Here is a 27,951-nt window from a genome sequence, read left to right as displayed (position 1 = left end):
TTATTTCAGTGTTCCATAATATGTCACGTTTATCAAAGACCTTGTAAGATTAATTTTTTCTTCGTGTCTCCACTGTGGTTTTTATAACAGATATCTAAAATAGCTTGTTTCTAAATAAATAGTTACTTTAAAAAAAAAAAGTCTGAAGTAGATGCAGTATCTGGTGGAGTTTCCTTTGCTGAGGGATCTGACCTGTGCTTTAAGTGCCATAGCTTCTCAGCATTACAAAATATTTACATGTTTGAGTACAGTTTAGGAAAGGCTGGTTTAGCTACGAAAATATATCTTCATTTTTTGACTTTTGTGTTTACTGTGAGCCCAGTACCTTGGCCAGAATTTAGCTAAATTTCTTTGTGGGGAGTGGAGAGGTTTTAGGAGAAATAAGGATTAGGAGTGAAAAGGTCATATCCTTTGACCCAAATAAAATTTGTTTGTGTGTTCAACCACAGAGCTCAGTGACAGAGGCTTTTTTCCTGGAAGACCTTTAAGTTGTCTGGGATATTAGTGGGGTAGTTGCCCTGCAATGAATGATGTGATGTTGCTAAAAAGACAAGGGTTGAAGCAGATTCTTGAATTCCTTATCTGTCTATAAGGAACGTTCGTAAAAGCTGAATGGTGGGCACGTGTGCTCGCAGGCAACTGAAGCTCCCATCTGCTTTCCTACTTCTAAAAATAACCTCATGTTTGTTTAGATTGGGGCTGACTTTGGTGTTCGGTAGTCAAGGATATTGGTCACAATTGCTAACTGGTATTTTAGATCTGATCATATCACCAAAGTACTTTGAAAAAAAAGAAAAATATGCTGATTTTTTACATTGAAATTATCTCTTATCACAAAATCCTTATTGGTGTGAAAAGAGTGAAATTTAAATTGTAATTTTTCATTAAAATTCTTTCTGCAGAGCCAGTCAAGCACTTTGTGCTGGTAGAAAGAGGTTTCTGTACAGTGTTAGGGCAAACAGAATTAAATGCCTGTCTCCTGCCTGTAGTGAAATCTCTTCTCTGACTGTAAGAATTGATGGTGATTTTTTTCTTCTAATCTGCTCTTCTCTTTATTTGATCAGCAAATGAAGTTCGCTCTTTGGCTAATAAAAACTGAATCAGCACAGGGGCTAATTCATTTGAGGATGGAAGGAGGGCATGGTGTAACTGAAAACTGCGTCCAAAAGAAAAGGCAAATCTGACTTGCCTGAAGCAAGGTGATCTGCAGAGCTGTGTGTCAGGGAGAAGGAGCAGGGGGAGATTTCACACTAGCAGAAGGCCATCTTGGCTGTGCTGTGAAAGGAGAGACTGAGTTTGAAGAAAAAGAAATTACCTGTATTAGACTTGCTGTTACCACTGGAAAATAGTTAAGCCATGCCCTCCAACACTTGGTTCTTTAACCCATGGAGAAATTGAAATCCTAGACCCTAGAAATCTTCAATGTGGCTGCTACTAATTATGCATGTCCCTTACCAACAAGAATTTGTTCATTCATCCATGTGAGAGCAGGACACTGGTAATTAGTGATGGGTGAATCACAAATTCTGTTGGGATAGGTGTTATAAAACCTTTTGCCGTGTGGGGATCTGGATCTGCTCATCCAGTGGCAGCCCCTGGGCTGCATCCTGACCTGACTCTTTTCATTTGGGGGATATGTTCTGGGTTTTCTCCTTTGTGAATGCCTGTCCATCTCCATGACCAACACTGTCTTTTGCAAAAGGAGTATTTTGTCAGAAACCAGTGGTGAATGTGGTCTCATGTGGTGAATGACTTTGTACCTATGTCTGTGAGAGCTTTTCCCACACGCAAGCTCCGTTATTAGTGGAGGAAGCTCAAAGTCATTAACTTGTGTAGCTCTAAAAGGAAAAGAACTTAGGAACCTAATGCTTGAAAATAACTGTAATAAACCTAATTTGCCTGTCAGTCCTAGAATCCCACAAATAATGGTAGATTGATTCAATTGCTTAAGTTTTGATATTAGCATTAGTGCAATGTGTACCCAGCAGTTAAATGATCAATAGGAGCCTATATGTGCTAGATACATCAGTATATTTTGACTTAGTTTTTATGTTTTGAAAACTAGATAATTTTGATCCTAAAAATGTTTTCTAGAAAGCTAATACTGCTTGTGAACTCCATGAGTGCAGGAATTTACTGTTTGCTTTGGCATCCTGCTGGCACTTTGGCTTGTGGAACAGGAGTGTTGCCTAGCATCTCTAAGTTTTATTTTCTGTCTCTCTGACAAATTTTGGTTTTTTTTAGTTAATTTTTATTTTCCTGGGGTGAAGAAGCAAGGCACTTACATCTGCTCTTTTCTGACAGAGAATAACAAGGCCATTGCAGAAGAGTTTTCCTTCAGTTTGGAGAGGAGTCATGGACTTCTGCCATTGCCTTAAATACCCGTCTCTAGTGTTTAAATGTAAAAGTGTGAAGAGTATCTAACTCTCTCTAATCTACTGAATCCAATGAAAAAGACATTTGTGCATGACATGTGGCATTGCATTAGGCTGTATAGCTCAGAGCTGTGGGCGCTGGGATGTTGGGGGTGTAATCAGACTTATTTATACAAGGTAAGATGTTTGCTTGCATGAGCAGACTTTCAAAAAGAAACCATTGCTGGGTTATTGGCATTTGTAGGCTTACAAAGCAATGTAACTTCATTAAGCAGAGTCTCCCACAGTGTGTTTTGTATCTGTATATCTGTACTTCGTCAGCTGAGTAGATTGATCGTAGATATTCTCATTGAACATTATTTTCCTCTTTCCCCTCCTCCCTTAAGTGGTGATACAACTGGTATCTATTCACAGTGGCTGTGTGACAGGCAGTAGTCCCATTGCTTCAGGAGTATTTCATCCGTAGGTGACAGTGTAGAGATGGGTGCACACAGGATCAGGTCTTGCTTTATGATTGTGTTCATGCAGCGCTTGCAATGCAGTTAATTCTACAGGAAAACTAAAACAAACAAAAAAAACAAGGAACACTTGCAGATTACCATTACACTTGAATATTTATGTCTTTAATTATTCTAATTGACATTTTTAATTAGATTGGAAGCAAAACTCCATTGGATATAGTGAGTAAATGAAAAAATATTGCATGTCATGTATTTTCATTTTTATTTAAAGTTCTTATAGTAGTTTGCAGATCCTTGTATTCACTCTAATAAAGCTTGAAGAAGAAGAATCACAACTCTTAACTCGCATGCTATGTGCTTCAAGCCACTGCATGTGTGCTGCTTTCGTTTTCTTCTTGCTGTTGCTTAAATGCTTAAGCTTTGCTAGAAAGTATGTCTTAAGAGCTGTGAGTCAAGCGCACGTACCTGACTGGCATGACACTTTTCTAGATGTTAAAGTAACTTTGCATTTGGTAATGTGAAATAGAACCAACACTTGTCTGTTTTCTGGAAGTGTGTGGCTAATTTCAAAGTGGTTCAGAGAAGAAATGTAAATTACATATCTTCAAGTGAGTCTGAATTTAAAAAGCAGCTGTGTATGTCACCTTAGAGGCACAAATGAGAGGAGAGGAGCAAAAACACCATTGAAATACACATTTTAAAAATTGACTGTTTACTGTATTTCACCAGTGCTCAAGTTTTCTAGCTAAAGAATAAATTTTTAAAGGATAATAATTTCTCTAAATAAAAGCCTTCCTATACTTTTTACACAAGTGTGTGAAAGTTTGCAAAACTTTCACTGAGTAAGAGGATCCTTAAACCAAAGTATGAGGCTTTACAGAACTTCTGAGGTAGAATTTCTGGCCAGAAAGAAACATGATGTATGTGAGACAAGTGTGAAAGTTCCAGGTCCAAATTGCTGTCCTGACTGATAAAGAAATTGGACTTCAACACACTACGTCAGCTGGTGCTGGGTAGGATCTTGCTCTCATTTGGAGCTATCCTGCTTCGTATAAATACTCATTGGGTGAGAATCTCCTGTATAACCCACTGAGTGTGGCACTCATATGGCTCAATATGAAAGTGGAAGAGCTACAACAGAAGATTAGTGTCCCATATGAGAACAGGCAGTGGCCTGGAGGTCTGCTGAAATTTAGAGATTTAAATATGTTTAAAAACTTGAACATTGTTCTCTTATATGCCAGGTAAGTGTCCAGTTTGCATGGTGGTGACTCTCCTGGTAGGGTATTGGATATTTAAACTTTGTACTGGTAGAGTTGCATGGAACTACTAATAAATTTCTTCAGGCTTAGTCTACCTAAGCTCTCGTGGAACTTCTTCTTGCTTATATTATTTTAACTTTGCTGGTAATCAATGCACGTGAGTGAAATTGATATAAACACTGATTAATCAGCTTTTTAAAGCCCGATTTTAGGAAAATGTATCAGATACTGGATTAAGGATGTGTATTGGTTTTAACCTGATGAAATTAAAATAATTTGTATTTAAAAATATGGAGAGTGCTTATAGGATTGCTTGTCCACCCTGAGGATATGGTTGTACCACTTTACCATTGAAATATTCAATCATCTTGTTTTTATTATATTAATTATTATTATAATTATTATATTATTGTAAATTCTGAGATTCTGACATGTGCTTCCCTGGTATAAAGTAGTACAGAGGTTAATTCTATTACTCTTTTCTATTTCATCTGAAACAAGTGATGAGACTCTTCAATCTTGTGCTTGCTACTTGCTGGAAAAGCCTTTTGTTTAAAAGAAGCTGCTGCTGTAATGTTTTCCTCCAGTAGAGACAATTATCTATTACAATTTATCAGGAGAGATGAGATTCAAAGGGATGTCCTAGCTGATACATTTTTATTCAGTTCTGAAAGTGACATTAAAAATTGTTATTAATTGCCACTTCTGAATGACCTTGTAAGGGATAAGCTACATTGCTATGTAATTATTGCAGAAGAGCTATATTCAACTATTTCTTTTGTCTTAATTACCTTTTCATCAGCTCTTCATGTGTGTGGAAATTTATGAATGCTCTTTGCTTAATAACCTTTCAGATTAAAGGCCATTTATAGTTTATACACATATAATCTAATGTTTTGCCATTTTATGATTAGTATTAATAGCACCAAACTGAAGTGCTGGTGCTATTAACAGTGCTGGAAGTATGCGTGTTGGAACGTAGAAGTTGCCTTACTCACTAAAGTAGTATAACTCTCAAAGAAAAGTCACTTTGACTTCAGTGCCAGTTAGATCCAACCTTTGACATAATTACCAGCAGTGCACTTAAATGGCTGTGCCTGGAGGCGTTGGTGCATGATGGCTTGTACAGAATCACCCCTTCTGTTCTTTTAGGATTTGAGATAGCAGCCATCATTACAGTGTCTATGGTTTGAAGTTTCTTCTGACATCTTCCTTTTAGAAGCATAGCTTAAACCTTTTATGCATGATGAAAGTATTATCTCCTTTTCTGCCTAATGGTAATTTTAAATTACTGAAACGCTCCATGAAGGTGGGTTTTTTTGTTTTTGTTTTTTTTCCCAGAGCTGAATTTTAGAATATATTATAGTGTATAAGGACAATCATAAAAACTACTCTGACTCATTAACTGGCACATCTGAGTCAAAAAAAAAAAAAAAATAGAAGAGAAAAAAAAGAAGGGCAGAAAAAACCCCATACCATATCCTCTCATATAATCCTTTATTATAATCGCAGAATAAAATCAAGCAGTAAAGCCCCTTATGTCTGTAAATACCCTTACTGTAGAAATATAATAAAACTGTGAGAACTGTAAATGTCATTAATCTTCATACAGAGCTGGGGGAGAGAAGACGGTTTATAACAGCAGCCTTGTAGTGCTAATAGTTTGTAACAATAGAACTGAGTAATTGACATGTTTTATCTCACTTTGTCTGCATCTCACTCCCAAAGCATTCGAGTTCCTGTTTCTGAGTGTCAGAGAGACTTTACAAAATAATTACATATGGTGTTAAATAGCACTGTTATGGGAAGTGAAGGGGTTGTGCTGGGAATTGCCAGGAGGCAGGAAGAGAAGCAAGGGTATCCTTAGCTTTTAAAAGCTTATAACCTAACCAGAGAGAACGGTGCCCACCAGTGTCTCTTGCACTGTCTCTGCACAATTCTGACATCCGTGTGAAATCTGTGGACAACCAATATATAGAAATGTGATCAGCTAAAAGATATAATTTCAATGGCACAAGAAATCAGAAATGAGATACGCTGGGACATTCTCCAGTCAGCCACCAGGAATCATAACCTGTTAGTAATTCATTCTTACTTGTCTGTCTTCCGTGAAATGCATTAGCCAGCTTCTGGCAGGTAGGTATGTATTGCAGCACAGCACACATGCTTGGCTTGCTCTGCAGCGTCTGTGGATTTAAGCTTCCGTGGCTGTCAGGGCAAATGGTTTTGACCAATAAATTCACCTTTTAAAAAAGAAATGCAACTGTGGGTAGCTTCTTACAAGTGTACTCTGAGATGGAAACATTATGGAGCTAGAGCACCACAAGGATGCACTGTTTTATGTGTTCTTATAATTTGTATATGTAATTTACTATAAATGCATTCTTAGAACCATAGAAACACTGGTGAAACTGGAGAATTGCTTGGTAACTTGGACCTGGTAATTTTTGTCTCTTTGTGCATGATGTTTATTCTTCAGATTGTTACAAAGTGGTGCTTGACAAGGCATCTAAAAAATTATTAGTGCTGTGTCATTAGTGTTCCTCTTCTTGCTCTCCTTTATAATTTCTCTTCTCTTGTCTGGCTATGTATCTTTAATGCTACCAGGTTTACCATCAAATTCTTGTTTACGCTTGACTTTATGGTGGAGACATTCAGCCTTATGAGTAATAAGCTTATTAAACCTAGTCTGCATCAGCCTGATCTGCTTTTAACGCTAAGCCATGGAGGTGCCTTTTGTGAGGGGCTCTCCAATCCCATAATTTGTTCCTTTAGAGCCTTAATTTTGTCAATTTTCTCTGGTTTTTTTTCATCTACTCTGAAGGCAATTATCTGCCTTGTTCCAGCAGACTTTTGGAGCCTTCTGACAGGTTAAGGGAGGTATTTTTATGTTGAGATTTTGATCCTAGAATTTCAAAAGATGATGATAAATATCGTTAAAAGTGATTAAATGAGTCTGCTGTGTTGGTCTTATGGACTCGTGGAGTAAAGGCCGGTATTAGGCAGATAGTGGGAACAGGCTTAGTGCTTGGGTTTGTTTGGTGGGGTTTTTTTAGTTTTACTCACTAAAGAAAATCAGAATGTATTAATATATTCAGAGTTGGCCACTGCTTCATCATGTTTATTGCTATCTTGTATAAGAGAAGAACAATATTTTAAACTGGAGTTGGCTCCACATGGTAAGACCAAATGTTTTTCCTAACCCTGCCCCAAACCTACTGAAAAACTGGTGTGGGACTGGATTTTTTTTTTCCCCCTTAACTGTGGGGATGTGTTAAAATCTGTATTACCTGTTAATGCCCACACCCTCTTGCTTATGAGTGGTATTTGTATCAACACACATTTCTTTCCCAGTCCTGACATTTTACAAGGCACAAAATATACAAATAAAAAAATTACTGCTTAATTTTCTAGTTTTTCCATAGGATTCAGATTAATGTCCTTCTTTCATAAGGGATTTGTGACACCTTAAGCATTATTAATACTAGCTGGTATTACAGTTTGATTTTTGGATAAATTTATCGTTGATATAGGTCTATTAAAGACTAATTTGTTACACCAAAAGCTTTCACTGGTCTCTTTGGAGAGTCTTCCATGTTGTCATAACCTGGAACTGTCCAGTTTGTCACAAAAACTTCCTTTCCTCTTTTTCAGTCTTTTCATTAATTCCTCACGCTGTCAAAAAACCCAAACCAAAGCAAAACAAAAAACCCTAAAAAAACCCCTATGTGAAACATTGACTTGTAACCTTAGAAATTTTACAAGTTATTTGTAGTTACCTGTCATGCTTTTCTTTCCTTTTTACAGTCTATTTTTCTATAAAATGCTAATTTCCAGTCACAAAGGTATTTGGAGACTAATTCTTTGAGTAGTTACTAAGTAAAAGGCCACACACACCAGCAGTGCTACTCAACAAATGTTGAATTGTCAGCATTGTTGTCAGTACTTTGTATGATTTTCTTTGCAGCCTCGATTGGTTAAATTGCCAGGGTTCATGTGCTGTTGTGGAGTGGTGCTAATCCGTAGTTCCTGCTTCTAGATGGGCAGAAATGTCCTGGTTTTTAAGCCTTAAAGTGCTTTGGGATCCCTTGAAATGAAGAGGATCATATAAAAGTGTGATACGTGCTTATTAGGTGTTTGTAAGAGTTCAAGGTTGTGTTGCATTTCAGAAAACTGTCCTTATAGGAGCAGGTTCTACTTTGATAAATTATAAAAATATCTGTGAATGACTCTTATAATTATTCCCAGCCCTAATTATGTGTCAGAATTATCCAAAACGTTGTATCAGACATGGCTTACATATGCATTACCATATATTCATGAAACTGCACTTCTTCCAATGTAAACTTACTGAGGGCTCTACTCCACAAATCTTTCCTTTTGAGAGCTCCTTTCTCACACAAGCAGGCCCTATGATTTCAGGGAAACAAATTAATCAGGATAAAGATGTTCATGGTAAGCCTTTAAAGCTTTATAAGTTCGCCCTGTGAGGAAAAACTTGAAAATAGAAAAGATATAGAAAATAGAAAAGATATACAGAAAAGATTATGAAGTATTTATTCCTCACAGTCCTTCAATACTCACTGGAGATATTTGAGGACAAAATATGTCTTTTCTGCTTTATAGGCCATGAGAACTTTTCCTGTCTCATGCAAAGATGTAAAGATGTTTTAAGACTCTTTTATTTTATTTTTTTTTTTCTCCTTTTCCCCCCCCCAGCTTCTGGAAAAAACCAACAATATGTTTGAGGAATCTGATTCTGCAGCTACAAAAAGTCCTTTGCATTTAGCTGTAAGTATGAGACATGTGAAGTGTTTGAATAGTATCTCCTAGAATAATTCCTTAATCTCTGTCTTTGAAGCAAGTTTAATCATATATGTGTTTTGAAAAATACGGGAAGGGGTGTAGGCCTAGATATAACAGAAACAGGTTCTGGGCTGGAATTGTTAACTAAGTTTTTGGCAGTTGAAGCTCTTGGTTCTTACTGACTTTAACACTTGGGTAAGAAGAAGACACAGACACTGAAGTGAAATTAAATGGAAAGCTGCAATTTGTATTTATAACTAGTGTATAAATTTAGGGTCTGAGCTTGAGCCCATGGCTTTAGTCATGGAATGGGATACTCTGATGTTCTCCTGGAGATGTGCAGAGGGAAAAAAAGCTGTCTGTTACACAGCAAGGTGTAGGAAAGCATGCCTAAACCCCAGCAGTGCCCTGGGAGCATGCCGTTGAAACTATGCTGTCAAAAGGAGATCCAGCAGATGTGGCCTCATAGATTGCAATACCTTCCCCTTCCCAAGAGCTCAAGATTTATGATCTTGCTTCCCAGTTTTCTTGTGCAGAATCACAGTATAGTTGAGGTTGGCATGGACTTCTGGAGATCAGCTACTCCCATCTCCACACTAAAAGGAGAGTTAGCTAGAGCAGGTTTTCTCAGGGCTGTGCCCCATCACATTTTGAGTATCTTCAAGCACAGAAAGTTCACAGCCTCCAAGCAATCTGTTCTCTGACCACCACCACAGTAAAAATGGGGGGTTTTGCATTAAGTGGAATTTCCTATGTTTAAATTTGGGCCCATTGCTTCTTGTCTTGGGCACTGGGCACCCCAGAGAATAGTCTGGCTCTGTCTTCTTCGTTCCCTATCAGGTGTTTATACACCTTGGTAGGACCCCCCTGAGCCTTTTCTTTTTGAAGCTGAACAGTCCCAGCTCTCTCAGTCTCTCCTCAGACATCTTTTACAGACCAGCTCTTCATGGAATATCCAGCCTCACCATGAAACTGCCCTCCTCTTGAAAGGGAAGCAACTTGCTTACTCAAAAATAGGGGCAAGTTTTAGTTCTGTAGCAATCATATCTTTGTTTCCCAGTCAACCAGAAGAGATCTGACCTGACATTTGAATTATCCACCTGTAATCTGAGGGAACAAGAGCCAAAACAGGTTAAAAGACTGAGTTTGTTGATGAACTCTTCTCCCCATCTTTTCTGCACTTTGAAGACTGCAGAAAGGAGAGTCACTCCCAAGCCCAAAGAGGAGTTAAAACCTGCACTACCACCAACACAAACTTCTGTGCTGGGAAGAGACTTGACCTAGAGCTGGCCAGACAGCAAACTCATTTTCTCTTGGGTCCCTCTTGGGCAGAAACCTTGCAAGGACACTGCCACTGGCTCTCCTTCCTGTATCTGTTGCTGGTTAACAGCAGTTCATTAATCTGGACAATCCCTACAAAGCTCAATGAAATGTGTCCAGTTTCTAGGGCTATCAGCTGGGTTTTTGCAATGTCACCTGTGTTTTTGCTGTTGGCCCAAACGTGGCTGTAGGTCTGGAATTGCATCTACTTGTCCACTGTAGTTGTTCTACCAAATGATGCTACTGGCAGGAATACTCCATGAATCATGAGCTACAAACACCAGGTCAAGTTTGTGTTTGTATTTGCACAAAAACCTGACAATTGCTTTCATTTAGTCAGAGACCAGCAGGTGTGTTGAATTTAGCACCCAGTTAAATGATAATCCATGTGACCTCTGACCAGCATCACAGTGAATCTAGTTTTTGAAGCAAACATTTCCCTGAAAGATGCTGTAGAATGTGAAATAATGGATTGTTGATTCATATGTGCTGAATTGGCAAATTATTAACTGACATTCCTCACCTTGGATTGTATTAAAAGGTTAGAGCAAATCAACAATCATAATTTCTGTCCCTAAAAACTAGGAATTTTTTTACTTCCTTGGCTACAGTGTTATTTGGGAAAATCTTTGCAAGTTGAAGAGACAGGCATAAAGAATCAAGAAAACTGTGTGATTTCTCCTGTGTTCAGGAAACAGTGACAGTGATGGATTTTATTCATGTTTTATGTGAAAGTCTTTGAAAGACAAGAGTTGTGTTCTTTACATGACACATTTCATATTTCTAGGCCTATAATGGTCATCACCAAGCCTTGGAGGTACTTCTCCAGTCTCTGGTAGATCTGGATATTAAGGATGAGAAGGGACGCACTGCTTTGGACCTGGCTGCATTTAAAGGACACGCAGAGTGCGTGGAAGCTCTCATCAGCCAGGGTGCTTCTGTCACTGTAAAAGACAATGTCACCAAAAGGACTCCCCTCCATGCTTCAGGTGAGTGCATGCTTCTGTTACACTTGTGGTATAAACCCTACAACACAGAAGCAGTTATCTTTACCTACCTGCTATACCTATGCACATTTATTCTAAAAGGGGGGAAATTTTGACATGTACAGAGGGCTGCTGTTTGTTTACTGAGGTCCTACAGTTAACCCTTTATCTCTCATTTCCTTGTTCTTTTTTTTCTCTGTCCCTGTGGTTCCTGCCTCACATATAATCCCATATTTTTCCACACCACTGCTGCTCTGCCCTTAGCTGCTTGCCTCTACTTTCTTTACCTCTCTGTTACCACCTACTCTTTAAGATGCGTGATGTTTCCCCTATGGCATCTTCTCTTAATGGTTCCTTGGTCAAAAAGTCAGGGGAAGGGAGAGCACTTTCCTCACTGCTTCTCCTGTGGAAGAAAGGTTGAAAAAACAGGTAGGCTCTCATTGGTGATGAAATTATTCTGGTGTTCAAACTTTTCAACCTTTTGCAGGGGCAACACTACAGAAATTCACCCCTCATCCTTGTCCTGAGCTAGCTTGAGAACTTGCTGTTGTTGGGAGTCTACCCCATTCCTCATGTGTTGAGTGGTGATTATGCAATGTGCATAATTATCTGGAAGATGTAGAATTTGCCATTTATTTAAAGGTTATCATTGAATAGGTACCTGTCAGATAAATACGTGGAGGTGCCAAAGGCAACATTTCCCCTCTGGCAGTTGATCGAGGGGCTCAGTACAGCATAGTAGTGACCTCTAGTGGGAAGTAAAATTAGCACTTCATTGGATAACTATTTTCAGGGCCAGACTTAATTGTCTTTCTATTTATCTTTTAATCTTGCTTAGATTAAAATGCCTATATAAAATGCACAGTTATGTGATTATATAAGTGTAACCTGGAAGCATACGGTCAAATAGGCTCTTACCAATTTTGTCTGCAGTACTGAAGAAAATGTGTGTAGTAGATCTTCACAGCATACTAAAAAATGCTTTCTGCCTTCATAAATTTTGCATCAGAACTGAGTATGTCACTCCCCACAATAGACTAATGGTATAGAGGTGTGCTGCCAGAGTTTATGTATCAGAAATTTGAGACCAGAATTCAATGAGAGACGTTTTTAGTTGTTTTTGATAAAACAACAACAACAACAACAAATTAAATGCAGCTGATCCTCTCCATGTTAAAACTGTTTGTTTAATGAATTTAAATCAAGATCTGTGCCACTACAGAACTGCAGATGTGTTGGTCAAGAGCTTTCCTATAGTCACTTGAAGCATAGCTTGGGGTTTGATGATGAACAAGGTGTGACTTTGTCTGGTACATCATCACTACAGCAATGATTTTGCATTTATTTAAAAATTTGGTTGTAGGGATGTAGGTTTCTTGTTATTACAGCTGAATTTTAAGGGTTCTGCAGCACTGAGAAAAGTAATTGGTAACAAAGCCATATTTTTGTTAGCAGCTCTGACTTAAAATATGGATTTGTTGAATAGAACTGAGTATATTTGTTGAATAGGAGGTGTTATATTTAATAGGCACAATTATTACCTTTGTACAAATTCTGATTGTGGTTGGTTTCTTTTCTCTTTTAGTTTCTTTTTTAATTCCCCCCATCACTGCAGTACGAGTGCCTTCCATGTAAAACCAGTAGGAAGATTCATTGCAGACATTTTCTGCACTGTGATAGTTTGTGCTTCTCAGATTAAAAAAAAATAGTCCAGGGATACAAACAAAATATTGCCTAAATCTGCAGTGAAGCAAAATAAATCAGGTGTGTATTAAAAAAAAAAAAAAAAGGCAAGAAAACCCTACCCAGAGGAACAAGGCACTAAAGAGAACATGTGCCTTAAGCAGAAAGGAAAATACAGCACAGACATGTTGAACTCTTAGTAAAGGAAACTTATCACTGTTATGAATGTGGAGGCTTTCAAAATATGAGAGAAGTCCACTTTGGTTAAATACTCATTAAGACAACTTTTAGATCCTTCCACTCGAGCTATGCAGAGCTCTGTGGAAATGAGCTATGGTGCAAAGCTTCTGTCTCCAACTATTATAAAAAGCCATTTGCAATCTGATGTTTTTCATGACGCTGTTTCATAACAATACATTTTGTTCAGGAGCGTTTTAGCAAAGAATGGTGCCACCTATTGGAAACTCTGCATGATGCCACTGCAGTATTCGGCGGTTTTTATTTGCAATGCAAGTATAAGAGATAAATAAGCATATTTTGAGAAATCGAACAGAATTCTTGCTGAATTAATCCCTTGAGTGACAGCGTGCATTTGTGCACACAAAAGGGAATACGTGCATGTATTTACTGTGGACTGGTAAGAAATAATAAGGCATGTGTGCCCATCCCTTAAACGTGTTTGCCTTCATTCCTTCTAATTACATAAGCACAATTGCTGAACACAATGGTTAAGGAGACTTGAAGTGCTGGCTTGGATTACAGGATTCTGCAGTAAAGGGATTTGTAACTTTACTGGAGAAATAATTCACCTAATGAAGCATTTCTTTTTTCTGCCTGTCCCTCTCGGGGAATAGACTTCCTCTGACCTCATCATATGGAGAATTTCCTTAGCCAAAATTATGTTCCCTGTATAATTTTATTACTACCAGTCTTTCCTTTGGCTAGTTTGGGGAATCCATTGGAAATGTTCCCCTAGTGTTAGTGTTGTAGCTCTGTTGGCAAAACTAAGGTTCCCTGCAGGGTCTGTAATGCTTTGCAATCGCTGGGTCAGCTCCTAAGAGTTTCTGGGAGTATCTTTTCTAAAATGCATTTACCAAAATCCTTTTCAGATACTGGCATGAACAAGTTATGATTTCTCATCCTCTTTCTGGGAGAAAGAACAATGGGGTTTTGGGTTTTATTTTTCCCCCTAACTCAGTGACTCGTCAGCCCTGCAGTACTGTTTACATGTTATGTATATGGCATTACTTAGTGGTAAATAACTAAAAATGTCTTTTATTTTTCTGGGTAGAGCAACTGAGATTATTTTTGGGTGAGTGACTTAAATGTGATGATGTGTGCCCATTTCTCTGCCAGAATGATGTGACATAGGTGGTGTCCGAGGGTTTTGCCTCAGCCCACAGGGTGTAGGCAGTGTGAATGCATGACTTGCTGTAATAAGAACACAATCTATATCTACTGAGCACAGGAATTACAATTTTTCAAAGAAAATACTGTTCTGTTCATCCCATGAGTTGTATATAGGTGAAAGCTTTAAGCCAGCAGACACACAGATGGGTTTCCAGTGTCAGGCTCTGCAAAATGTAGTAACTCAGAGCTGTCTTCCAACAGCCATGGACTGCCTTTTAAAAAGCAAACCCTGTTTTAGAGAATTAACTGTGAATTCTAATAACATTAAACTAGAAAAGCCAGGAAAACCCAAAGGGAATTTGAGTCTCTGGTGTTATGTGCTGTTATGAATATGACATTTGTATTGTTGGTCATTCTTCACAAATCCTTCTTTTTTCATAGCAGCACTGAAGAACTTGCTTGTACAGTGCCACAGGATTAACAAGCCTGGCCGACGTGCTTCCTACTGCGTTCCAAATCTGGTCGCGGAAAGCCTTGTCTGCCCGCTCACTCTGAGGGGTTTTGAAATGCTGTCTGGTTTAGTAGAAATCTTGTCAGTAGTGAAAATCGTGATTTCTGTTTTACTTATTTGGGATTTTTGTATGTAAGAGAAATAATCCTCATTTTACTGGGGTTAGGGGAAAAAACCAGCTCACCATTTCATCAGCACAAGTTAAATGAAAATTGTGGGAATATTAATTTCTTATATTGTGTAATATTTTCCTTGTTTATAAGCAAGTCTCTTATCCACAAGCATTCCAATGGAAAAGTAGCTGAAATTAAACATTTTTAATTAAACAATTTTTAATTAAACATACTTTTTGTTTGTAGTTATTAATGGCCATACACCTTGTTTACGATTGTTGCTAGAAGTTGCAGACAACCCTGACGTGACAGATGCCAAAGGACAGTAAGTTGTTTTTTTTTGGTGATGGTTTTCTTTCAGCTCTGATTCAAACAGCATCTCAGATTTCTTACAAAAATAGCATTTATTTGAAATACTGTGTTTCTTGCACTTCTTATAAAATTTGGCAGAGGTTGCAAAGTATACATTCAGTTGATCTAAGCCATGTGGAAAGGATTATTCATTAATCTTAGCCTTTGCTTCATACTTTAAATAATTCTACATAGATGCTGAAAGCCAGATTCAATAAAAAAAACTAACAAGCTCCTGAGCCTCTTTCTTTCTAAAACATTGCTATTTCAGGGTTTAGTTGGTATATTAGGCTGGTGCACTGGGACAGAATGTTTATTGGAGGTGACACATGAATCAGAGATATTCCTACAAAAAAATTACTTCTTGTTAAATGGCAGTTATAGAAAATAAAGTGTATTTCTAAAGTGAAAATATGAAGGGTTTAAAAAATTCATTTTGGGTACCTGGAACATACCTGACTATAAATATAATTTTAAGTGGTATTAGTCTTATCAAAAATTAGAAGGAGAATAGTTCCCTTTCAGAAAAAAAAATGGAAGATAAGTTAGTCTGAATTGTGGCTTGAATAGTTTCTTCATGTCCTTTCATCCCCTTTTGCAATTGCACAGCATTTGCAAAAGAAATGCTTTGAGTTATTGTCATCTTCATAAGTAGCAGGGACATTGATTCACAACACTTCAGTATTGCAAAGCTCGTGTTGCTGAAGGTGACAGTAATTGTAGGTTATTAAGAGAATAGATTGTCTTGAATTATGTTGCTCTGTAAACTGCTTACAACCGAGTTTGTTTCTATTTCAGTCCTGGTAGTAAGTTGTTAAACATCTTGATAATTTCATACAAAGGGTCTTCCCTTGAGTGATGTGTAGATGGGTATGGTGAAAGAAACAGGTTTGTGGGTAGGAATGGAGAGCATTGCAAGGCTTCCCAATTTATGTGTTTCTGTAAGTTAGCAGTGGCAAGTAGTGTGTCACTTTATAGCTGTGACTGGTTTGTCTTTGTTTTTTCTAGAACCCCACTAATGCTTGCAGTGGCATATGGGCATATTGATGCTGTTTCTTTATTACTTGAAAAAGAAGCATCTGTAGATGCAGCTGATCTCCTGGGATGCACAGCTTTACACCGAGGGGTGACTTCATTTTTATGATTCTTAATTATTTGTTTACTGTGACTACAACTCACTTATAAATACAGGGATGTTGAATTATTGGAATGTAAAGACAGGGAATATTGTAAATGATTGGAAACATGACAAAGCACAATCAATGAGGTAAAAAGCAGGACAGATCTGTTCTCAGTAATGCTCCGCTTTTGACTTTATTTCACTTTCACTTAAATTAATTAGATAAAATACCAATTAGACCAATTTTTCTTGGCTCTAGATGCTTTAGTATAGCAATCATTATTTTTATAACTGAGCACCTTATGAATTCTGGAAAGAATTTCGTTACAAGAACTGCCCAGCAGTTATTTTAATTTTTCTTGAGTAGGATGGTGAAAATAGGTAAGCCTTAAATTTTGGTCTGGAGGCAATGAAACTCAAGACAAATCTAATGTTTTCTAGGAGTCAGGTTCTTACCCAATGTGAAGTTGATGCAAAAGATGATATTTTTACAGAACTCTATGATAACTGCAGTGAGTAATCTAGCTTAGGAGTCCAGCACAAGTCTGTAATAAAGCTATGGCATAACATTTCTGTTCTGTATTTATAGCAATATGTGAACATGACCAAGATACCGAAGCTACCCTATGTATGATACAGGGGTCACTGACAGTAGCTAGCTAGCTGTTAAAACAACTTTTCATATTTCTGATTATACTCTTGATCCTTTTTTTCCTCAGTTCTTCTCTCAAATTCATACATGGTTTTAAGAAGCCAGACTCGGATTTTCTGAACCTCACCCCTAGTTCATCTGTTTCCCTAGCCTTAAACTCCTCCTTGCTTTTGTGCTTAACTCTGTGTGAGTCTCTTCCACAGACTAAGAATCAATGCCTTTGAAAGACAGTACCAAATACATTTCAGTGTATCAATTATCTTAGGTGCTTGTGGGAGCAAAAGAGCTTTCATCTCTGCCTTCTGAATCCCATCCAGGCCATTTCATGTTCAAAGACATCAATCATATTCAATATTTCCTGGGCAAGAATCTGTATTATGTCAACCTCTTTACTCATTTCTTTGTTACCAGATTATGACTGGACATGAAGAGTGTGTTCAGATGCTGTTAGAGAAAGAAGTATCTATTTTATGTAAAGATGCCAGAGGCAGAACACCTCTGCACTTTGCAGCAGCTCGGGGTCATGCCACTTGGCTGAGTGAATTACTGCAGATAGCACTTTCAGAGGAAGACTGCAGTTTGAAAGATAATCAAGGTTATACACCGCTGCACTGGGCGTGTTACAACGGTAAGGTTCTCCCTGTGGACTTTTGCCAAGTTCAAATGTGGCCTCAGTTTTAGGGAAACATGATAACAAAGCAGCCTAACGCTTTGAGACGCTTGAAATGGAAAGGCAAATTATCTCCTCTCTACTTGCTCTGTGTAGTTAGTGTTTGCTACGTTCACTCTGCAGTTCAGAAGCCAGGGAAATTCCAGCAGTACCTCCCAGTGCCTTTGCAGCTTACTTGCTCCCAGTCACAGGAGGCCAGGGTGAAATTCTGGTTTTACTGATGTCAGTGATGAAATTCTCATTGATTTCTGTGGTGCCAGGAATGCTTCTTTGAGGTGTCACCTTCTTATTTGTTGATGCTAGAGACCACGTGAATAGACAGATATTCTGAACTGAACTGATTATTCTAAACTGGATAATCTGAATTTACTGCTTAATGTAAGGATAAAGCTTCCTAATACCATCATTTAAGACCCATCTTTGGAGATGTGTAAGGCAACATACATAACATCACATAAAAAAGGGACTTTTTTTTCTTTTCTTTTTTTTTCAGTAAGTGCCACTATTAGCCTGGATCTATCTTGCTACTGCCATAAAAAAAAATAAAATCTGTTTACAGTTTTATCTCACAAGAGCTTATGTACACTTTGTGTTCAACTTCGAACTTAGTGTTAAATTCTAATCTGTATAAACCTAAAATGAATTAAGTGAATTATTTGCTTTGTGCAACACTGTGAAATGTCTGATCTCTTACAGGTCATGAAAACTGCATAGAGGTACTATTGGAACAAAAATTTTTCCGCACATTCTATGGTAATAGCTTCTCTCCATTGCACTGTGCTGTGTAAGTAGAAATCTCCAGTAACAAATGCTTTAGGATATGTCTGGAAAAAGTAGCAGTATGAGAAGAAAGCTTTTATTTTTTTTAAGATTATTTGCATGAGCGAATTTTAAAGTTGCTCATAAAATTGTGCTTATACTTCTGCTGAAGTGGCAGAATTTCATACATTTAGGCTATTTGATGAAACTCTGACTTGTAATTAAATAGCTTCATTTCTACTCCCTTTCTAGTTTCTTTTCCTATGCTTACAACTACAGACCTGTGCCTTTTCTTCACACAGGCTGGAACTTCATAGCTCTTCCATTCTTAGGCCATGACCTGGGCTATAGTGCCTTGGTCCATGTAAGTATGAGCTTTTGAGGTTCTTTTGAAACCCAATAGCTGAAAGTTAAGGAAATTGTCAGAATCTAAATGTTTATTTTTTAGCAATAGGAACAAAGGGTTAATGAAGAACGACTTTGAAACAACAATCTATGCCATGCTAGGACAGTGTTCTGTGCAGGCCATATTTTTCCCAAGACATCCTCAGCTGAGGGTTTTCCAGACCGATTTGCTTCATGGCCTTGTTACCTTCTGAGATAATCTCTGTCTTGAAGGTTTGGTACTTCTTACCCAGGTCCTAGGTGAAGGGATTGATCAGCTATAGAGGCCTGTGGTGGCTATTATGAGTAATTCATCTTCTTCCATGCATGTATTTTATACATACTCCTTATTCAAATAAAGCAGTATGTTTTCATATGGGAAGAATTCTAATATAGCAAAATCGTAACTTTTCAGAACATAATTGCACATGCATTTTTTTTTTTTAATGCAAGATCAGTTTATGGGACCTAACAGGGTTATTAAAACATGTAAGCCATCAGAAGAGTAAGGAATTCAGCACTGAAAAAACAAATGCAAACCTTCCTAATTTCTGATGACAATTAGAATGACTCTATTCTATTTTGTGTTCTATTAGAAGAATGAATGTCTTCAGAAGTAATGATAGGAGTTACGATTGTAGGCTTCCCTTCTACAGTCTGTATCATTGGAAAGTAGAGAAGTAATTTGTCATATATCAAACTTTGAAATTATAAAAAACCCAATATATTAGAGAAATAAAAGCATATATAAAACACTGGTTTTACTCTGCTTAAAATAAAATCATTTGTGGCTGAAGCATAGTATTTGAAATCTGAATTTCTAGTGGTGGGTTTGAAATTTTTTTTTCTCAATTCTTATATTCTTTTAAACTAGTATGTAATTCTCAAACCCATGAAAAATGTGTGCAACTTAAAAATGCATGCAAATTTAAAATGAAAACAGCTGCTAATCCAGCATGGGTGTTTGTAAGTTATGCTGTATGCCCAATATTGTTACTAAACACTGTTCATTTTGATAATGAAATGAGACAAATTAACAGTAACCATAAAAAAGTATTAATTGAACATATCCATCAAGGAAAAGTATTAAATGTGTAGGTTGGAAGAGATGTGAGCTTCAGCACCTAATTAGAATAAAGCTTTCTATATGTAGCTAGCTATGACTGAGTGCTTTCCAGATCCAGGTGTGTTTGACATTTAGACCAAAGGATTTTAAGGTATCAAGGTTTTAATCCTAGGTTTGTTCTGCACTTTCAATTACCTTTGTGCATAGTGAATTGCAGGATCAGTTTTGCTTTAGAGACTGAAAATCATAGTAGCAAATGCAGTTTGGTTAAATGGAGAGTCGATGAATAATCAGAAGTGTGACTGAAAGCATTACAGCAAAGGTATGTTTGGATGCTTATAAATAACCATTAGGAAACATTAATGGGAAGTGAAGTAAATTAATGCTGGAAAGTGGGAAAATATGTAGACTTTTCACTTATCGAAAAATGTATTTTCTTTGGCAGAATCAATGATCACGAAAACTGTGCATCACTTCTCATTGGAGCCATCGATGCCAGCATTGTCAATTGCAAAGATGACAAAGGAAGGTAATAGTTTCTTAAACAAATTGCATTTCATCTTCATTAATCCAGCTAATATTTTTCATAATTCTTTCTGAACCCGTGGAACTAATCCTTATCTGATATGGTTGAACTAAGACTTGTCAGACTTGTCATGCTGACTCTTTCAGACAGCAGTTTATACTGCAACAGAGTTAAATGGTGGCTCACTTGAAGCAAGAATACTATGAAGTATTCAATTTCATAGTACATATGAAAAGAAATACAAAAGAAGTAGTATTTTGTTTGTTTAGAACAGCTGTGACTGTAGGCTGTTTCCTTGAACCAGTTTTCTTTGTTAAATATTTAAACACATTTATGTTTGATAAATGGAGTGATACTATGTACGCATAGAAAAGTATTTCATTAAAAGCTTTAATGTAATGTTAGCATTCTCAGGGCATGCGACTCGAAACATCTGTGCAGCAAAATAATACTGATACAGCAAGAGATATGCATTCAGCCAAATCCTTAATTCGTCATGTTGATAATATTCTCACTATGTGTGTATATCTACTAATTAAAACAAATTCAAGACCTTCAGTAATGGTGATTACTTACTCCTATAAGGGCAAGACCACCCGACCCTTACTAATAAGCAAAACCTGAAGTAACAGTATGAGCTCTGTTGTGTAGCAACTCTCTTTCATCTCTATCAGTCACACTTCAGACTCAAAATGCCATAGGGAGACAGTGAATGAATTCTAGTGTCTCAGTCTTGTGGAAACTGATAACCTTCAAAGTGGATAGACTTCCTTCTGCCTGTTATAGTAATACTGCTCTTGTAGTTTGTTGCTGCAGTATTTTTGACCATAACTTGATATACTTATTTTTTTTAAGTCATTGATCTGTTCTTTTCTGATCGTTCTTCCCATCTTAGGCTTGTTAAAAAAACTAAAATCGGATGAATAAGAATGAGGGATTGTACTGCTTTTCATACGACACAGTACGCTTCATTAAAATCAATATGCTGCTAATATGAGATTGCCCACAGTATCATATCTCCACAGGATCGACAGTATCCACCTTATGCTCCCCTTTTTTTAAAGTTAATATTGCACCAGGACAGAGACTGTAAATATTATTTAACTTATTTCAGATGCTGCTACTCTAACATTCCCCTGGTAAATAACTCAGTTTCATAGTGGGGGGGGAAGTCTTGCACTTTGGAGTTCTTGAGAAGGTAAGTAAACAGGAATGTTGTCATTCTTTAGCAACAGCGGTGGTTGTGTTCCTTTCCCACAGAACGCCCCTTCACGCAGCAGCCTTTGCAGATCACGTGGAGTGCCTCCAGCTCCTCCTGAGTCACAGCGCACAAGTGAATGCTGCAGATCACGCAGGGAAAACACCTCTCATGATGGCAGCTCAAAACGGTCACATAGGTGCTGTAGGTAAGCACATCCTTGCCTTTCATGTGTCTTGAAAGGGGTCAGTGCTACTGCAGTTGCTATTCCACATAGGTTGTCATTTTTTTTCCTCTGAAAACTAAGGAAGAAAAATAAATTGTGTGAACATCTGTAAGAATCTACTTTTACATCTGTGAAAAAAATATTTTTCTTCTCAGTCATTGTCTCTCAGCAGTCTTGGTGAACATTTGCAGCAACAACCTTTAGTCTTATTTCCTCCTAAGAGCACGCTGTAAAGAGCTTGAGGAGAGTAGTAATTCTGATGTCCTGTTTACTTCCTTGATTTTATGGAGCAGTAAAACTGCATGTGTGGACACAATTGTGTAACCTTTTTTTCCACTCTGTTATGGGAAGGCCTGTTCTTAAAATGGCAGCTATCAGCAACTGCATTTCCAAGCTAAACTATATCATAGAATCATAGAATGGTTAGGATTGGAAGGGACCTTAAAGATCATCTAGTTCCAATCCCCCTGCCATCAGCAGGGACACCTTCCACTAGACCAGGTTGCTCAAAGCCTCATCCAGCCTGGCCTTAAACACTTCCAGGGAGGGGGCATCCACAGCTTCCTTGGGCAACCTGTTCCAGTGTCTGACCACCCTCACAGTAAAGAACTTCTTCCTAATATCTATTCTAAACCTCCCCTCTTTCAGTTTAAACCCATTTCCCCTTGTCTTGTCATTAGTTGCCCTTATGAAAAGTCCCTCCCCAGCTTTCTTGTAGCCCCTTCAGGTACTGGAAGGCCACTATAAGATCTCCCCGGAGCCTTCTCTTTTCCAGGCTGAACAGCCCCAACTCTTTCAGCCTGTCTTCATAGGAGAGGTGCTCCAGCCCTCGGATCATGCTGGTGGCCCTTCTCTGGACTCGTTCTAACTGGTCCATGTCTTTCTTATGTTGGGGGCTCCAGAACTGGATGCAGTACTCCAGGTGGGGCCTTACAAGAGTGTATATAGACATCTGTATGTCTATATACTATAGACATACAGATTGGGGTTGTATTGGCTTAACAGAATTCCCTTTTCTCTAGCTTTAACAGCACAGACTGCACCCTAATTTTTTTATATCCACTTAGTCCTGTCAAAGCAGAACCCACAGTTGTTCTCAGGAGAAGCTGATCCAGGCAGAACTTGCTGATCTGCAAACGGGGAAGTTTATAAATAAATTAAGTTTAATATGTGTTTGACAGTTTGGGGCACAGTGAAAGGGCTATTAGCTCTGCCTTTGCTTGCTGATTAACTGCACAAGATTAGTCCATTCTCATTCATTATTTTCACTTCATGTTTATAAAGCATACATCATGTAGAGGCTTAATTGATTATTATGTATGCGCATGTATATTGAAATAGTAATTTTTTTCCTCTGTTTTCACATGTTAGTCTGCCCAGTGGGTTTGTTCATTGATTTTTATTCTATTTAGACTTTTTGGTGAACATTGCCAAGGCTGACCTGACATTAAAAGATAAGGACATGAATACATCTTTGCATTTGGCTAGCAGTAAAGTAAGTTGAAGACCACTGTATGCTTCTATTCTCTTCACAGTCTCTATGTATGTGTGTGTTTATGATCCTAATAATTTTTCTGTAATGGGAATGTGATGGTCAAACTTATGGTGAGGAAGGCAGCATTGTTCCAAGCTTTTTTTCAAGTCTGTTTCAAGGTTTATGGATGCCTCTTATGGCAGCTGAAACGTAAGGAAGGGAAACAAAGAGGAATAATGGAAAATCCTTGAGATTTTATCAAATAATCTCACTGTAAAATAGCTTAACATAGGTTCAGTGGCAAAGAAAATAAAAAGTATTTATTCTTTTTTCTTATTCTCCCTTTTCTGTGGAAGGAAGCCAAAATTTTCTGTTATGCTCTGCAGCAGTAAAACTAGAGGCATTGATTAGATTGGTGGTGGTGTCTTTTCCCACCCTTTTTTCCTCTTGATTCTAGTTGCTACTGCTGTTTTCTGCTGCAAGAAAAAATGCTCATGGGATTCCCCCTCCTGGGATTTTTTTTGCTCCCATTCACAGATTGGTTTCCAGTGTGATAGCATTACTCCAGTTTCTGTGGACACATGAGCCTCTCTGAATTCTCAAGGTCCTTCAGGCAGCTGTTCACCTACCAGGGCTCAGCATCTGCGACTTGCTGTGCTGAAACAGTATCAGAAATAAGGCCCAGATCTGTCTTATTTCCTGACTTTCAGTGTTTGAGCTCTCACACCTGAAGGAATTTTGTAGTAGCTTATTAATAATACAGAGGGCATTTAAAGACCCAGAAAGTATAGTATTAGTTTTTGAAATTATACCATCTCTTTCTATGTTACCGCGTAGTTCTAATAAATAATCCATTGAATGTCTTCTCAAGAGAAATAGCAGTCTTCTCTGAAAGCTGAGAAGGTGAATTCATATATAATGAATGGAGGGTTGAAAGACAGGTGAATGCCTAAATTTCTAAACGTGCTAAAGCACCCTAGCAGTGGTGGTTCATAAATGGTATTTTAAGGCTGCTAGAGTTCACCTACTACACATCCTTATAAGCCGAGTAGCATGTTTTGTATTTCAAATTGAATTATTATATTTCACTTTTACATGTAATATTTTTTCTGCCTCAATTTCAAACTCCTCAGCAAATTAACACCATTTGTGGTTTTTTTTTTTCCAACTATAGGGTCATGAAAAATGTGCCTTGTTAATACTTGACAAGATACAAGAACAGAGCCTTATTAATGCAAAAAATAATGCATTGCAGACGTAAGTATAGCTTGATTCTCTCAAGTTCAGATGACTTACCAGAAGTTTCCAATTTAACATTTCAAACTCATGTCTCAGATGTTTTCATAGAATAAAAAAGTTAATTTCTGATTTTTTTGAGTGCTTGCCCTTGAAAAGACCAGATTTGTATTGCAGGAACAGAGATTAGCAGTTGAGTATTCAAGGATAAAAAGGCAAAACAGTGATTTTGAACAGTCTGTAGTAGCCAGAATGAAGGATGGAACAAAGGCATTTCTTTAGTCTTAGATTCATTTTCCTTTTAAATGTTGATTGTGTGCTGCAAAACAGTGGGAAAATTAGAGCTTTTTAAAGAAAGCCTTTAGACTGGAAAGCATTAAGCAATCTTCATGTATGTAAAGGTAATTATATTTGTCTTGCATGTATGTTTTATAGATGTGGAACATGAGGATTGTTTTAAAGGCTGTAATGTAATTTAATGCCTACAATATAATAGTAATGATCCAAAGAAGGAAAACATTCTCTTTCTGATGCTGGGTATGCTTTAAGCATTACCTAACATCTTTTAGAAAGTCTGTTTTAAACTGAACTTGAATTTAGTTGTTGTTTCTGTAGACCTCTCCATATTGCTGCACGAAACGGCTTAAAGATGGTGGTTGAAGAGTTGCTAGCCAAAGGGGCATGTGTCCTAGCAGTAGATGAAAATGGTAAGTAAATAATAAACTTTGAGAATCTTCAGTAGGACCTAACAAGTAATTTTATGACAGACCAAAACAATAGACTTAAAAAGCTGATGATAGACATCATTGATGCTTTTATCCTTCCAAGAACAGACAGTGAGCTGTGTGAGTACTTATTAAAAAAAAAAAAAGCTATTTATTTTTCTTTAATATAAAAATGTATTCTAAACATCACAGCAGTCCCTTTACTGTTCATTTTGCATGTACTGTCAACAGCTAGTCTTTTTTAATGCTTGAGTGCAGTGGTAACTTGAATTTCCTAAACATGCAAGTGGCACCGGATAATTCTGACGCCTTGCAGAAGAATTAAGGATTATGCATTCAATCAGCGCATGCTTTAATGGGTAGGAAGAAAACCATCAACATATGTTTGATTGTGTCCTAGTTCATTCTGAGATCAAAGTTTGTGCTTACCAATTGTCTGACCTAATCCAAGATGTGAGTAAATTACTGTTGCCTCATAAAATACATGATTAGTTAATAAATCTGATAATTTTGTTTCAGATCTCAATGAAGTCCTTCCCTAAACATTATAAAGCCCATAGAGGGCTGTGCTTCTATAATCAATGTTTTCAAAAATGTCTTCCTGAAATAAGCTTGTCTTTCTTACAATACGGACTTCATGGCATTAATGTAACAATTCAGTACCTCCACCTTCCCATATCTGTAAAGTAACAATAATAATACTCACCCATCATTGCAAGACATTTGAGATCTATGGATGAAAAGAACTGAGTGGTGAGTATTTACTGTTAACCAAATGCTACTTAGATACCCTTGCATGAGTGAGTTCCACTGAAGTCATCTGGCTCTAACCTCATTTTAGAGATAGGAGACAGAATATGAACCAGACTAGCTTCTGATCACAGTTTTTATCATTAAAATTGTACATACAGATCCACCTAATTTGCATGGATGTAATAAATGAAAATTTTCAATTTGATACACATTTATTTTTTCTAGGAACAGCTGCATATGCAGTTTAAGAGAGAGAAATTTAAGTACCATCAGTATAAGTACAACTCTAAAGAATACTTACACTTGGAACTCAGTGGAAGAGGAAATTCTATTTAGGGTATGCATTCACTGCAGTCAGTGCTTAAATGTGGGTAGTTTGCTACAAAACTGCACTCACATTTGTCCACCAAACTCACCTACACTGCAGGTGTTCTCAGCTTACTTGAGGCAGTAGGATGTCAGTAGTGGTCATTGCCTCAGATTACTGTTGCTGCAGCACTTAAGATTTAGCCATCTTCAAAAGAGTTTGCTCTTTGTATATAGGAGGATTTGTTGGAAAGTGCTGGAGTACTTTCAGCAGCCTGCAAAATGTAGAGATAGCAAGTGTAATCAGCACACTGGTTTCCAGATTTGTATCCGTGAAGAGCTGCTTTAGAGGCAGTACTTGGACAGGAGCCTTGTTAAACTGCAGTGAAAACAGACTTTCAATAGCTCCCCAGTTCTTCGTTTTACTGACATCTGTAGAATATTAACTTTGTATTTAAAGTGTATGCCATGCTTTCTGAATACAGCTGTTATTCTTCTAACATACTGTAAATTTGGGTAACTAAACATCCGCATAGTCATACCTGCTATGCGTGTACCACGTGCACTGGTCTAATCCTTTTCTCTCATAATTTAATTCCTAAATAAATGCCTTTCTGAGCTGAGTAGATACTCAACTGATCAGTCTTTAAAATAATCTGCTTATTACTTCAAAATGTTTTAAAATGAATATCTTTTATGTTCTAATGAAAGTCATTGTTCTCAGAATGAGACTTGTTCATACGCACAGGAACTGAAGCCAGTTTCTGTCCCTGTGGCTGTACTCCCCACGTTCTGTATTCATCATATCGTCTGTGCTCTACAACTGTGTTTAGCAAGTGCTTTTATTCATATCGTGAAGTCTGTTTGCTGCCTGATTTTAAAAAAGTAGTGCTTGTTGTGGTCACAGTGATTTAAATGCTCCTTAAATTGTGTATTTTCCCAGCATGTCTAATTTAAAATGAGTAACATACCCCTGTTGCCTGGCATGATTGTAATTGAACATACATCTCCTGCTTACAACTTCATCTAGAGATGTATATGAGGAATGCTCAGTGCCATTCTCAGTACCCTTAGTACTAACCATTGCCTTGTCTGCATTTGTGCCCAGGTCATACGCCAGCCCTGGCTTGCGCTCCTAACAAAGACGTGGCTGACTGCCTGGCACTCATTTTGGCTACCATGATGCCTTTTTCTCCTTCCAGTTCAATGACGGCTTTGAACTTCGTTTGTTTTAAAAAAGACAATTTGGGCAGGACACATCTCTGCGATGGCTCCAGTATGGGTAGCATTAACTCTTACAATAAGCCCTTGAGTAATAACGTAGGAACAGAGGATGGGTACAATGAAAATGATTCAGATTCTGAAACATTTTGACCTTTTGGTATTCAAACCATTTCTCATTATTACTTAATTTCAGCTTTATTTTTGTCTTTTTAAACAGCTTGAATCCCACAGCTATATTCTTAACTATTATTCTTGACAATGAGGTATTGAAAGATTTATAGTGTTGATGAGAATCTAACAAAGTTAGAGGGATTTACTGGAACGTATTCCCATTCATGTTCTGTGGCTTTTCAGCTTCCTAATGTTTCCTTTAGGCCCTCAGTGCCCCTGTGGAAAGTCTCTACCTCTTACTTT

At 37.6% G+C, this 27,951-nt stretch overlaps 1 protein-coding gene across 1 annotated transcript in view; it reads left to right on the top strand.

Annotated features, from left to right (window-relative positions):
• LOC104523658 (serine/threonine-protein phosphatase 6 regulatory ankyrin repeat subunit B) overlaps positions 1-27,687 on the top strand; it is a 75,217-nt gene extending 47,530 nt beyond the window's left edge. Inside the window, exons 16-28 of the mRNA XM_029084580.1 lie at positions 3,029-3,055; positions 8,818-8,889; positions 11,012-11,213; positions 15,114-15,192; positions 16,227-16,344; positions 17,402-17,618; positions 18,357-18,444; positions 20,315-20,398; positions 21,656-21,801; positions 23,232-23,314; positions 24,468-24,550; positions 25,145-25,236; positions 27,422-27,687. Coding sequence (XP_028940413.1) covers positions 3,029-3,055; positions 8,818-8,889; positions 11,012-11,213; positions 15,114-15,192; positions 16,227-16,344; positions 17,402-17,618; positions 18,357-18,444; positions 20,315-20,398; positions 21,656-21,801; positions 23,232-23,314; positions 24,468-24,550; positions 25,145-25,236; positions 27,422-27,687 — 1,557 coding nt within the window. The remainder of the gene's footprint in view (positions 1-3,028; positions 3,056-8,817; positions 8,890-11,011; positions 11,214-15,113; positions 15,193-16,226; positions 16,345-17,401; positions 17,619-18,356; positions 18,445-20,314; positions 20,399-21,655; positions 21,802-23,231; positions 23,315-24,467; positions 24,551-25,144; positions 25,237-27,421) is intronic.
• Positions 27,688-27,951: the final 264 nt, after the last annotated feature.

Source organism: Antrostomus carolinensis, unplaced genomic scaffold (assembly GCF_000700745.2).
Source record: "Antrostomus carolinensis isolate BGI_N321 unplaced genomic scaffold, ASM70074v2 scaffold11944, whole genome shotgun sequence".
NCBI lineage: Eukaryota > Metazoa > Chordata > Aves > Caprimulgiformes > Caprimulgidae > Antrostomus > Antrostomus carolinensis.
The sequence above is the reverse complement of the archived record's forward strand: the minus strand, read 5'-3'. Positions and strand labels throughout refer to the sequence as shown.